We start from the raw sequence: 14532 nt of genomic DNA, 5'->3' as shown, positions 1-14532 counted from the left end.
GCAAAGATGGGTGTATGTCACAGTAGAAGGAGGTAATTGAGGAGACTATATCTGGCCGCACAAACACTGCACTGTCCTGAGGCATGCTGCAGCCTGCAGATCATTTCTATGTAGCTGGTAAATCATTTATCCTCTGAGCACCTTCAAAACCAGAAATGGGATCTAAGGATGTTACTATCGGATGTATTTCACTGCTCGCTTGACTGGAGGCAACTTAAGTGAAACTGCTGACAATAATTCCAATTAGATGTTTACTAGATAGATTACATCTCAGCAAAGCTTGACATCTGCTGCTCAGACTGTTTTTAGGATGGCGATGCCGGACATAGGGCCTTTTCTTCTGTCTTACTGCCACCGTAAACCAAGCTAAAGCGATCCCTGTGGCACTGCCTGCCCTGTGTGTTACGCCTGTCTCCATCTGTAGGAAGTTTGCAAGACCTAGCATCACACCAGCCAGGAAGATAAAAAAAATCTGTATGTTTTTACATTTCACAATGTCCTTATTACAAGGAGAATTTTCACTTTGGGTAAGAGACAAATCCCAACAATATGGATCCTTGGATCCAGAGCACCCACTTCAATCTGGATGTAGAGACATGCTTTCAAATTGGTCATGGTGGTGTTCTGTGTACAAAATCTACAGTTTTTTAAATACTTAAAAAAAAAAAAAAGGGCTGCTTCCTTCTTTGGACAAAGAAGCATAAGACATCATTACCCATTTTTACCTGCACGAAAAAAAATAAGTCAGCTCTCACTAATTCTGTTTAAGGACATGTTGCATGTAGACAAATAAAATTCCCACCTCCCTTTCAAAAGTTTAATTGAGTTGTGACAAATCCCCTCTGTGCTGTTTCCTGCAAAGCAGCAACTTATGAACACTTCGGGGTCACCAAAATGATTCTGGGGAGAGAGCAGCCACTGCAGCCTGAGGAACACCGACAACCTGTTGGAAAGAAGCAGGGCATGATGATTAGCCAGAGACTTCAACAAGAGCTTACAGCAGATATGGGATCTCTTCAAGTAGGGACATGTTCTTCACGTATTAGCTTATCATTAATTTAAAGGCAGCCACTCGTGGTGTGATAATGTGTTTTGTGACTTAATTAGAATATAGTATTCTACACCGTAGATGAGAGACTAGGGGATTTATTTCCATTGTTACTTTGGAGGACGGGAGGTAGGGGGTCTTTTCCTGGAGGAATTTTGCATGAATGTATCCTTGTATTGTTAAGTGCTACATCAAGAGTACACATTCACAACATCATATTTCACACAGTTTTATTTATAAAATTGTAATTATCTAACAAATTGCATATAAAATGATTTACTTCAAGTAAATACAGAATACTGCACGACTATTAAAACTATTGTATTGTCCATCATAAGTGTATTAAAACATTCCTAAAAAATGCCTCTATTAAAAAACAAAAACCCAAGAACACAAGTAGCATGACCAAGACCACTTTCAATAGCTTAAAATGAATTACCAGGAAGTTGCATTAACTTCCTAAGTAGACTCCAGTTACATCCATTGAGATCAGCATGTGATACAATACCACAGTCTAATGCTAAAGATGACAAGTAATACATTATGCACCTGATCTATGCTTTTCTCCTAGACTGAAGGGAACCAATCCGAAATCAGAAAACTAAAGCTCAAGTCAAACTCTACTGGGCATGCAGTTCTGTTATAGCAATACTTTCAATCGGTAAGTGTAGTTGGCTTTTACAATCAATTTTACAACTGATAAAAAAAGGAACACAAGAGAGTACATTCGTATAAAAAGGAATGATACACAAAGGGTAAATATCGACACCTTGCTGTACACCTTAGGATGAACCAGAAAACGAGATTCAGCCTGAACTAATCTGGAATATACGTATCAGAAATGGGTCTGAGTCACAAAACCCAAATCCCCATCTCCCCAGAGCTCAAGGTGGTATTCAGGTCCATCTCTACTATGTACACAGCGTGAACATGAACACATGTAGGCATAGAGTTTTTTATTAACACACTTATATTGCCAAAACACAAAAGACAGCTAGCAGTGCTGCCTGGTGCACGCTAGTAGTCACAACACTTCTTTGTATCCTGCATGTTAAGGGAGACTGATTTTTTTATTTCTTCAAGTGGCAAAATTTGGTAGCTAATGGATCAGGGTAGTATTGTTTTGTTTGCTTTAGACAGTTTCATCACCTATTATAGGTATCTGAAAAAGATTCAGAAAGAAAACAAAAATGGAAGGGAGGAACTTGAACCTTCAGGAGTACTTGACACCTCTTAAAGTCTAATTTCCTTCCTAGGTATTTGCAGAACTGCCATTTCAATGCACCCAAAAGGCACACACAGCAAGAAAGGAAACAGAATCAAAAACTCACACAATAGTTTCTCTTGTTACCAACCATATTAATCAGAACCAATTTTACCAAGGGCAACTCTAAAGTAGTAAAAACACAGATTGACGTCCAAGACAGTTCTTATAGCACCATGTTTAGTCCTGCCACAAAGGGATGGCAACCTCCCATAACTGGGGGTGCTGACACCAACCCTTCACTTTACAGTCTAATGCTGTTCTAATGCCAAGCAGCAAAGGGAAAAGGCAAGGGAGGTCCTGCCACTGCCCAAAGCCCAAAAGGGTGGCCAGGGCTCCACCTTTCTGAGGTGCCACCACCCGCCTGCCTGCTGGGCAGACACGCGAGGGCAGGCAGCTGAGGTGCTCAGGCTGCACCCCTGGTGTGAGGGACAGCCTGGACCACCACACAGGACTCACCAGCAAACTCTCATGTTGGACACCTTTCCTATCCACAATAAACACTTTCAGGGTGAAAAGCAGTCATGTGCAAGAATCATTTAATCTGCATGCTACTATTTACATTTCAAACACTATTTACACACCAGAACTACAATGAGCATCTCTCTCAAAGGGGAGAGAAGAAGGCTTTCAGGACAGAGCACACTTGAGCAAGCATCCCCACAGCTTCAAACTCTAAGGGGCACAATCAAAATTATGGATTTTGAAACAAAGAGATTCTACTGCTACCAAAAGAGTCACACAGAGATGAATCGAACATTTGTCCATTAGGCTATTAATTCAAAAAAAGGAAAAAAATCAAACAACAGAAAGGTCTGTGAACACAGAGTATTTCAAAAGCAGAGGAGCAAGGACTGTGATGCCCTTTGGCAGGGCTCAATGGGGTACATGGAAATGGCTTTAAAGCCAATGCTGCTGCTGAAGCTACCAGACTCCTCATTAGCAATGCCACCATCCCACAGGAATCACACAGCAAACAGAGCTGTTCCACAGTCTAAAGGGCCATAAGCCTGACAACAATTCTCTGAACAACTACTGCACATTAAAGATAATTAGACTGACCTCTGACCTCACATCTACCCCAACGGGCAGGCTAGAAATTGCCAAGGAGTCCTCGCGCCTACCGTATCTTATTGCTTTAGACACTGAGCCCATGTAGCAGCAGTTGTGCTTTAGTTGCAGCTCACCTGAACTTTTCCGTTTTCTGGAAGAAAGCTTGCTTGTATTCAGCAGGCTCTAACAATAATACATTGATTTCCAAGGCCTTCCCACAAGCTATCCAAACTGGACACTTAAGCTGCCGAGTAGCCCAGCTGCTGATGGGGCATTACTAAGACATCTTACCTGATCTGTAGACAAGAAAATGTGGGATTTAAATATGCAATATAGACAGCTAATCCTGAACATTCAGTACACATACATCAAACAACTGTGAAAACAAGGAAAATAAGTATCTCTTGGGAGTGGGGAAGGGAGGAGGATCAACATCTGCAGCAATAAAGACAAGCTCTAGAAAAATAAGTTATTTAGTGGTTTCTGTAAGAACAGTCAGTCATTCCGGAATTCAGCAGAAGTGTTGCACATCTGTGTGTACACATGCAAGTAGTGAGAACAAGATTTGCTCACCTCAGAGCATCTACCCTCCTATCAGTCTGACACTGTCAACAGCACATTCAGCAGACTGGAACTGAGAGAACAGCGTGACAAGACAAAAGGCCAATACAGTACAACTGCAGAAATTCAAGTAGAAGAACGAAGCTGTCTTCAGAAGCCCAGAGCAGCAAGAGCAGTATTCAAGATCAGTGGCAACAAGGAATGTTTCTGTAATTAGGCTTTTTTTTCTCCAAACCAAAGCCCTGGGTCACAATCAAGGCTCTTTGGTGGAAGGGCTACTTCCTCAACCCCACTTCCCTGATTCCTCCCTGCATCATTTTGTTGCAGTGCAACAATGCCGGTCCTGATGACCTGCCTGTCCTGCCGCTATCAGGCAAAATGGTGTGTCCCTTTTGGGGGAAAACAAACACCAGTAACTCCACAAGTTGAGGAGTGGCTAAGAAAAACATAACACTGTGGTGAGGTGGAACCAATTTTATTAAGGACAGTGAATTATAATTGCTTTCAAAGGCTTTAAAAAAATACTCTGAGTCATGGCTGGCCTTTAACAGCAGATAGCAAGGGATATGGAGGCTGCCTGATTCAGAGCCAGTCAGTGGGAGTTAACCAGAAGAGGATGAGGTAATGCTCAAAGACAGGAGGACAACAGGTCTGTCTGAGGCATCTGTGAAGTGCTTGTGTGCCTATCACCAGCCTTCAGAGGGGAAAAAAACATGGCCAGCTAAAGCACAGAAAGGCAAAATGTGCAAGGGTATGTATACTCATTTGTTTAAGAGTCACAGGACCACAAAGGGCCTTAACAGGTCATCAGATCAGCCTTCTATCCATCCCCCAGAACAGAAAAGCTTTGAAAGCAATGCATTCATCTCTTCTACTCCACATACCTCATGTTTTAGGAAACTCAACTCAGAAAGATGTTAAGTTCTTACAAAGAGGTACTGCACACCCTTTGTCACTGTCTGACCAAAGCAAGAGCTGAGAACCCACAGCTTTCAGGACTGGTTCTGCAGATAGTGAGAAAGGTCATAAAACAAGCTAAATTTATACAAAGTGCAATAAAACTACCCAAGCCATGGTCAGGTCTGTAAGTTCACTACTGTCAGGGAAGAAGGACAAATCAAAAAGCCTAAGCTGGATGGAGCCTGATGTAAGCCTTCTTCCACTACTTGTGCTTTATTCCAAATTCTACTCTCTTTTGTCCAATTCAAAAGAGTCTGTCTTGGCTGATCCTAATAAACGCTTCTATTTTAAAACTTTTATTCCATTGCTTCAAGAAAGCTTTTTGTTGCCTTTAGAGCAAGAAAGAGAGACATCTCCATAGCAAGGATTTGTTCACTGGAGGTATGCATTTACTCTGGCAAAAACTGTTCTCTCCAACTTCTAAGAGAATGGGATATGATCTTTCCATAATCACATGCATTTACCAATAAATAAGATTGGATTAGACTGTATTAAAACATATGCACGTATTTAAAGCACTGGAGTGTCACAGATTCTTACTCCACAGCTCATGCAAGTGAAAAGAAAAAGAAAAAAAGAAAGACCTCAGCTAGGAACAGACAAAAAAAGGAAGTTTTGCAGGAGTATGTCAAAGCATTAATATCAGCAAGATCCCTAGATACATTAGGTTACACTAAATTTCAGAGAAACAGAAGATTTTGCCATATCAGATACATATGTTTTGATTTTTTTTAAGTTAATATATAAATCATTCTTTGAATATTATTCTTCACTTGGACCCAACATCCACACTGCTTTCATACATTTATACAGTTTTATCCCATCCTTGCCTTAAAAGACTGATGTCCAAAGGTATGGCAGCAACCAAAGGCTCTACAACCCTTGTTTGTCAAATATAAAACTCCTTTCCCATCATATAAGGGTGGAGAAGGAAGAAAGATCTTGATAAAATTAGGCAATTCTCCCTGTGAGCTTGCTGATTCCAACCTCAAGGTACTACAGGGAGATGGTTGGAAGCTTACATAAAAAAAAATTTCCCTTGTTTTAAAAACAATTTCTTTTACTGTACAATAGATGCATAGAAAGTTGCTTCCTGCTTCATGGGTTTATGCCTGTAGCTACGTTTAGCTGTGAAAACAAGAAGATTGCTCCTTTATGGAGTGGTGACGAGATAGACTATCTCAGGAATATTCGGCAGCTACCAAAGAGCTCATGACATGAAGAATAAACAGCATATCTACAGACTACAACGATGCAACTCTGTCTCACTGAATACACCAATTTAAAAAAGTGTCCACTTGTAACTCAAAATCAAGAATACAGTAGAGATTCACGGCTCAACAGCTTTCAAAGTGGTGGTTTAAAAGAAAAAAAAATTGTCAGTGAGCAGCAGATTTTCAATAGCCCACTCTTCTCTCCCTCACCCCAAAGAAACATGAGTTCACTGCAATATCAGGAACTTAGACTTGAGACTACTCTGGAGAGAAGGCTTCCCTGTCACCCATGTCCATACAGCTTGGTGTCGGAGTGACACACTGGAGGTTTCAGAGGGTTTCGGTTGTCCAGTGTCTTGTTGTGGTTACTTCAGCAGTTTTACCAGCTGGCTCTGACAGCCTCAATGTCACTAACCAAATTCTGGGCTAAGCATATCCCAAATATCTGGAAGAGACAACAGTTTATTCATTTGGAGCATAAGACAACTCTTCACAAAGTTCAGCTCCTTAGGTTATATAGAACTTAGGTATGAAAACAAGCAACAGACAGTTGGAAATCAAATTACCAGTAAATTGCAAGAAGGAATAATATTGCAAAACTCCTGTAATGTCAGTATTTTTATAGTGCCACTGGGTTTCAGGAAACTGAACAGTTCTAGTCTTGCTTCAACAAAAGCAATTCTAAAGGCTTTCTGCTGCTCATTTAAACACCATCAGAAACAGTAAGTCTGTAGGGACTAAAAACCTCTACCTAAGCTTTATCTAACAGAGTGTTTGTTTTGACCTACAGAGAGTTGAAAAGAAAAAAATGCATCCCTATTGATAGAAATTAAATACTCCTTAACACAAAGAAAGCCTCATACATTTAGTTCCCCTCACTAAACCCAGCACATTATATTTCTATGGGCACCTGACACTGTATTTCCAGTTCTCATGTACAGTTTCCCCCCTCATATATTCACTTTATTCATTATTTCTTTGCGTGACTCTTTACAGGGAGCATGATGTTTACCTGCAGCAATGCTATCCCAATGAATATACCAGCAACTATGGTAAGGTTGTCCTGCAACCATTTCTCAAACTGAGGGACACAGCCTTTAGTGTAGATAACAATCTGCTGATCAACTTCCTGCCGAGAAGAAGAGGGAAGAAACAGAGATAATTATATTCAACTATCCCATCAGTAGAATAATCTGCTCTTGCAACAGGGATTCAGATCCTTAACATACCACATTAAGAAGAAAGAAAAAAAAAGCTTACTGGTTTTTGCCTTGCATCGTAGCCACACTGAGTATTAATAACATCTTCCTGGGCGGGGGAGAGAGAGAGAGAGAGAGAGAGAATTAGTGAAATGTCTCCCAAACACCTCTCCCAGGTTCCCCAGAATTGGTCCTGTATGCAAATAAGACAATCACCTTAACTTTGTTTAGCATATTGCTTTAAAACAAAGCCTTCCTCTTCCACTCAGTGCGATTAATTATTTGCAACAAACAAAAGCACATGGTCAAAAAACTTTTTCATCATTAAGTCAGCAAGCTGGGAAAACCAGCCCTCCACCTGGGTGAACTCCATGTTCCAGATACAAGCATTTAGAAGTCAAAGCAAAGGGAATAGGGAACATCTATTTTAAGTGGAAGAACCTTCTGCTGAAAAGGTTTTGTCTATACTAAAAAATATATGCCAAGAATACTGTTAACATTTTCAGGGTTCAGTCTGTGCAGAATGAAGAGGTGACAAGGGGCAGTTCTGTTGCAGAAATTGCAAGTTCTTTTTGGAATGTCCCTAGAAATATATACAGTATCTAGTTCCTTTCCAAAAACCAGAAAGAAAAAAGAACAGAACATGTTCTTACTGCCTGTTCATTCTTACTGGAGTTCGATACCAATGGAAAAGGAGGGGTTTTTTTTTTCCTACTTCCTTTCCTTTAGAGCTCCCAAAGTACAGGCAATAAAATAGGATCTGGAAGACTTTCCCTAGTGAACAAGTGCTATCCATTTACAATTATTTCCTGGCAATAAAATTAAGCAAGTACTTTTGGTGTCATCCACAAAGGGAGCAAAATATTAAGTTACTGGCTTATCATATGATAACAATGAGCAGAAGAAGGAACTACTCAAGAAAGTGAGAAAATCAGCCAATCTTAGCTAGGTGTACAAAACGCCACAATGTAATCAAATTGTGGGAAGTGAGAAAGGCAGGCAGTGGAGAAATGGATTTTAAAAAGCAGCCATATGGAAAAAAATATCGGCACTAAAGCTCCTCTGTTTCCTCACTTTGCAGGAAGTACAACAGATTGCATTCTGTTAGTTGCCCAAACTGGATTCCCTTAATGAACCTTTAAGGTTTGAGCAACTTGTATCTTTCAATGAGATGAATGCTTCTGTTCCGGGATATAAGTGCCAAGTTCTTCAGGGCTGTAAAAGTACCTAAGATTCTGACAGAGGGATTTTAAGCTTTCTTCCTTGTACTGAATGCTTCATCATTAATGTCTTCTGCCTTGGAATTTGTTAATGGAAAGAAGGTATGAAGAATGCAATTGAAATAAACAAACTTGACTACACTTGTCTGTACAGGAACCTGCTAAACTATAGCAAAATGAACTACAGGAGTCAAAATTTGTTTTAAGATACTTATTTTAGTCTACCTTAAACTTACCACTTCCTGATTCAAGCTAAACTAATAGCAAGTTCTGTTCAATAAAGCATCGACATAACTCTTTGCATCAGTCCAACACTGAATCCCTAATTCCGAAAGGGACAACTTTGCTTTTCCACAGAATAAACCTGCATTTAATCACTGCAATTGAACCAGTCACAGCTTGTTTACAATTATATCCATTATATACATGACTTCTAATACTTTTAGTCTTTATTTTAAAGGCAATTAAGTGTGCTGCTTCCTTACAATGAATGAGATTAATCTTTAAATTTGTGGTTGCTGCATCACACTCTAAGAAACTGCATAGCCATATACACAACAAAGAGAGAGAGAACGATAGGATTTATAGGATTACCTTGTACTGCTGTCACTGGTTTGGTTTTATAACAACCATATTTTTAAAACTGGGTTGTGATAATCTCTCTGTGTGGATGGGTGGGGAGACAGGCAAACAGTAGATGGAATCCAAAGCATAATGTAATGCTTGAGCCTAATCTACATTTTGTTTTAATATCCCATTGAAACATTTTCAGCTATGTTTGTGAGAAAGATTCAAACTACTGCGAAGACACATTCATTGCAGAGGAACCAGAACCAGCTTGTGCAAGTGGCAGTGCCTTATCAGGAGAGGAGGAGTGCAGCAGCAGTGACTGGATGCTGGAAGCAGTGACTGCATTGCATTAGCAAGGCAGGAAGCACCTGAGGTGCCTGTTGGAAATTTGCCTAACTTCAGTCAGTGCTAGACTCATACATTCAAGGAACTCTAAGTCATTCCAGGTGGAGAAAAAGCCACAGCTGAATTGCTAGATAATGCAAACACTCAAAGCCAGCTTCTTTCAAGCTATATGAAAGTCAAATGTATACACTGTTAGGCACATAACAGTCTCTATGTACACAGCCATCCCTGTTCCAAGTCTTTCACTGTTAGTGAAGGCTTCCCTACACTTTACTCTTCATTCTTGATCATGTCCATACTAGCAATACATGGCTCCAACATTTTCTGCTTGATCCAGAACTATAACTATTTTAAAAGACATGAAAATTTACCAAAAAGCTGCTCCCTCAAACAATTTCTGACTTCTCAAGTCTGATTTCAGGTGACCGTAGGACAGGCAGTAATTTTACAGGGGAGAAAAAGAGCGTGTAAAGGTGTCTATACCCAACTCCAGGGTATAGACTGACATTCATTACTGTACCTGGAACAAACTGGGTCAAACTGGCTGCATTAAATAATGAATAATATCTCCTTCAAAGTGTCTGATCTTAAGAGGTGCTGTTCTGATGATTTTCAATTGAAAGCTCATATCCTTCAACTCATTAAGAGCTTCTGCTTTTTATACTTGCTAAAATTAACATTTACATTCAGCCAAGCCCATGGTTCTCTCATTCTAATGAAAAGCAACAGAAAACAAACAATGAAGACTTAAGTTAGCTTAGGGTTTTTGCTGTCTGCAGAAAAGTTAGCGGTGAGTTGAGCTTCAAGAACAAAAAGAATACAGGTTGGTGAGAAGGTAATGATTATGCATGATTTCCAGACCAAAAAAAAAAAAATCTTGAAGAGTGATTTACAATTGGAACAGCAGACCCATCCTACCCTCTTGACTGTCACTTACAGCAGGGTCTTTAGTACAGCAAGAGAATGGCACACCACAGCGCTCTCGACTTGCATTGGAATCTGTGCAATTGAAGTAAATATTAAGGTTCCAGTCATCAGCTCCAAAAGCCCCACAGCACTGCCACTAGAACAAAGAAAGGAGAGCTTCTTAACTTTCAGAACAAAAATCTCAGCATTAGTAACACACATCACTGCTGCCAGTTTCCCTCTAGCTTTCAAAACAAAATCTGACGCTCCCACTGGCTTCTTTTGTTTGGTTGGTTTTTTAGTTTTTTTGTTTTTTTGTCGTTTCTTTAAAGACCATTCCAAACCTTTAAGTTGTTCTACAGTTATCATGTGACTAAAGTTACGTTCACACCCTGCTATGCTGCTCCTTGGAGAGAAACCCGTGGAGTGAGCTGATAAGCCCAAACAACACCACAGAATTGCACAAGCCTACAAGCTCAGCCCAGGGGACAGTAGAGCCAAGGGTGTGACATTCTGTCCAGTCTAATTGTGCCCTGGATTCTCAACAAAACTAATCAGCTCTGAAGGCTATACTGGTACTTTAGCCAGTTTGGGGGAACTTTGCCTGTCTGTGCATCAGACTATCTGAACACACTGTTTCCTGAGCATCACACACTGCACAAATAACATCTTTACTGACTGCTTTAAATAGTATATTTGCCAAAAGGCAGGCTTAGTCTCTGGCAAAACATGTTGAACACACAAAGAACTGGTGTGCTTTGCTGAACTACAAAGAATGGACTGGAGATCAGTGGAGCACTGATGGTTACAGCATTTAAGAAGCTAGCCCAATGAACCCATCTGTGTCAACTTAAAAAAAGTTTTAAAATGTAAAACCCCACAAACAAGCCACATTTTTAAAAGCATTGGAATAGCAATTCTCTCTTTCTAGATGTAGCACAGTTCTCTTTGCAATACCTGAATATGTCTTCAAGCACTATCTTTACTGGCTGAAAAAGTAGCTTGCTCTCCAGACTAGTGCTGTCCCTGGCTTATCTGATAAGAGTGCTAATCCAATAAGGAGAGGAAGCTTTACGTGGTGACTGCAAAATTGGACTGTAGGCTTTTGGTTGCATACAAATGGACCACTGCTTTCACATGTAGTGACCTCTGACCTTCTCCCAATTGGGTAAGATTCAAACCAGTGCAAGGATCCACATCCTGTTACTTGCCATTTTCCTCCCAGGCACATAGAAGCAAATCAAATGTTGAAACTATCTTAATTGTAGAATGTACAAAAATTAGTAAACATGAATTCAAACAACACTTAACCATCTTAGCCACACAGGGCCAAATTCAAAGGAAGTTCATCAACACAGGCCAGAACCGAGTACTGGAGCAAGAAGGTACTGACAGAATAACGTGTGCAGAACTCAGTGCAATTCTCCTTTACACACACTGCTAAGTTACAGAGCTTAACTCTCACAAGTGGGTACATCTCTTGCTTCACCCCTCCCTCCTAAGTGCAGATGTAGTGTCACTTAGAGAACAAGAGTCACTTAGAGAGTTTAGAGTCACAAGAACTCTATGAATGGCCCAATTCCACTAAGTCTACTTCAGCAGAAATAACATTGTAGTTTCACTTGGACCAACCAAATATCTCTGCCACTCTGCAGTGTGGTGTAGCAAATCTAACGTTGCTAAAACTACACCAAGGTTCATCTTAGGACCAAATTAAGCTTAGAAAAGGAATAATTTTTTAAACAGATGTGACAGCTCCCACAACAAAATATTTCAACTTAATGTATTTGACACACTAAGTCTTCCAGCGTAAGTCACCCCAACTCTCCACCTTGTTTTACTCAGTCATACATCAACAAATAACACCCCTTTTCACAGGTGCTGTTTGTAGAAGTTCTGTAAAGACAAATATACATACATATATACATTCAAAAGTATTATATGCTAAAATATTTCTTTAAAGTAAGCTTTACAAAAAATAAACATAGGCCAACTTACATATTCCTGCGTGAAGTCTATGAGGTTTTGCAAATCAATGTCATCTCGGTATGCTCTGATGTTGTTGTTTATAAAGAAATACAGCTGGTCCTTTATCCAGTCTTTGAAAACAAATGCTAGAACACCAGCAGTCAGCTCCAAGAAGAAAATAATTCCAAGAAATACAGAAAACTATAAAGAAAATAAAAAAGGTTAACATTATTTTCCTTTATGACCAAAAACTATTTCAAGGTTCATAATTATATCCAGTGATAAGGCTTTATTTGTTTCAGTGCAAGTTCAAGCCACTCTAGCACATAGGAAATTTTAAATAAAAAATATACCATTTCTTATTAGGAAATCCTAATTCTAGTCTAACAAATAATAAAAATGCCAACAAATTCAAACCTTGGACATTTCACTAAGATTTTCAAAGAGATCCAAAAGAATTCACTGTAAGTTCTAAGAAATGGCTAGTCACCACATGTAAGGCCCTTGAAAACCCATCTTAATTTCCGCATAGGCAGTTATATTTTCAAAGGCATAAACAACCAGTAGTGCCAGTAAAATGTTTTCTACGTGACTTCTTCTTTAGCTACTCTCACTGGCAAAGCTTCGCCTAAGCAGACAAAGCAAAAATTGGTAACAGCAGAACTTAATTAATGACTAAGTCAGAGCGGAATGTCTATGAAATGACTCACATCCACATTAAAACCAAATGAGGCTGCTATGATTAATGCAAATGCAATGGATGCCAAAGGCATTACTAATGATCTGCCACTTTCTCTAAGCATTTCCACTGAGTCTACACTGTTTTAGAACACACAGGGGGTTCTGGTATACTGGAAGTCCATCCCTTTTGCAACTGCGCCTTTGAGTTTCATTTTAATATGCTCTCTGTGTGTGTTCAGATGCATTTTTAATTTCTCCTGCAGCTGCTGTATGGGGAGCTATTTCTGGTACAGCAGATGGGTTCATTTTAGGCAAGCTAAGAGAAGCAAGGAAGAAGAGAAAAAAAAGTGTTACAAGCTGCTTTATAAATGCCTCAAGAACTGTAACTCTCAATTGCCTCCTCCCCATATACAACATGTCTGTGGGAGCCAAATGTGTCACTTGGAGGCAGTTATTTCCCTGGAAGCCTTTTCATGTATATATTAAGCGTTAATGGTTATGGAGACACAACTATTACCCAGGCTGTGCCCACCTCTGAAAGTGGGAGTGGTAGAAGAAAGAATGTTACATTTTTATTATAAATCTTCAATTTATTTAAAATGGAACTGTCATCCTCATCTTCAAAGCTCACAGGAGGAAGGCTTTCAAAAAAACAGAACCAAGCTACTTAGCTAAAGGAGTTCTGCACACTGAGGTATGATCGCATATCAGCAACTCCTTTCCTAACCAACAGTCTAGCCCAGAGTTCAAGAAGACAAGCTGCATTTTCTTTACACATCCTGGGCACTTTCTCCTCCCTTCCTCCTTCTCAGGCCCCAGCACTGAAAGTAAGCATTGAAGCCTTTCCAAATTAGCTAAACAGCACAGACAGGATATCAGCAAGCAATCCCTCATAACAGTCCTATCTCCTCTGTACCATGGGGAGCACTGGCACAGCAGAAGCTGCATGGGTCACATTCAGGGGTGTATGTACATCCCTTGTATTTCACAGGCAGCTTATTATGGCCTCCAAGTTAAACACACAGACTCTCCGCAGAAATTTCTCTCTTTTTGTGACAGGAAAGCAAAATGCTGGGCTATATCCATATGAAAAGTAGTAATTCCATGTTATGATTCTTACCACCAATAGTTTCGAACCTTAAGAAAACATAACCAGTAAGCACTAGAGACTGAAGAGCTGTAAAGTGTTAAAAAGTTAAGTGTTTTTGTGGCACTCTCACACAGGATAACACCTTCCCCCCCAAAATACATTTTAAAAGCTTTACACAGTTAAGCAGAACAGATAACATGATACGCCGTGTAACTGATGAACACCAGAGCTGCAAAGGCTACTTACAAATTTGAGGAGAAAAGTATTTTCTCGTAAAGCCCCAATGCATCCTGCAAACCCCAAAATGAACATTACTCCTCCCACCACTAGGAAGAGCCAAACAGGATCAAAGCCTCCCAGGTCGGTGATGGAGGAGATATTGGACAGCACTCCCTGGGAAAGAGACAATGCCAAGAATTAATTAGCATGTTTAGCTTTCAGTTGTACAAATTC

At 39.9% G+C, this 14532-nt stretch overlaps 1 protein-coding gene across 2 annotated transcripts in view; it reads right to left on the bottom strand.

The window, feature by feature from the left end:
• Positions 1-1261: 1261 nt before the first annotated feature.
• Positions 1262-14532, bottom strand: part of TSPAN5 (tetraspanin 5) — an 85312-nt gene continuing 72041 nt past the window's right edge. For both annotated transcript variants that reach the window (XM_027706575.1, XM_027706576.1), the window contains 6 exons: positions 14326-14472; positions 12339-12509; positions 10372-10497; positions 7361-7408; positions 7113-7229; positions 1262-6545 (listed from right to left, as the gene is read on the bottom strand). In XM_027706575.1, the coding sequence (XP_027562376.1) occupies positions 6480-6545; positions 7113-7229; positions 7361-7408; positions 10372-10497; positions 12339-12509; positions 14326-14472 (675 nt within the window). In that variant the 3' untranslated portion in view covers positions 1262-6479. The remainder of the gene's footprint in view (positions 6546-7112; positions 7230-7360; positions 7409-10371; positions 10498-12338; positions 12510-14325; positions 14473-14532) is intronic.

The sequence above is a fragment of the Neopelma chrysocephalum genome, unplaced genomic scaffold (assembly GCF_003984885.1).
Source record: "Neopelma chrysocephalum unplaced genomic scaffold, ASM398488v2 Primary Assembly neopelma1_382, whole genome shotgun sequence".
Taxonomy (NCBI): domain Eukaryota; kingdom Metazoa; phylum Chordata; class Aves; order Passeriformes; family Pipridae; genus Neopelma; species Neopelma chrysocephalum.
Note: the sequence above shows the minus strand (reverse complement) of the source record. Positions and strands in the feature narration are given on the sequence as shown.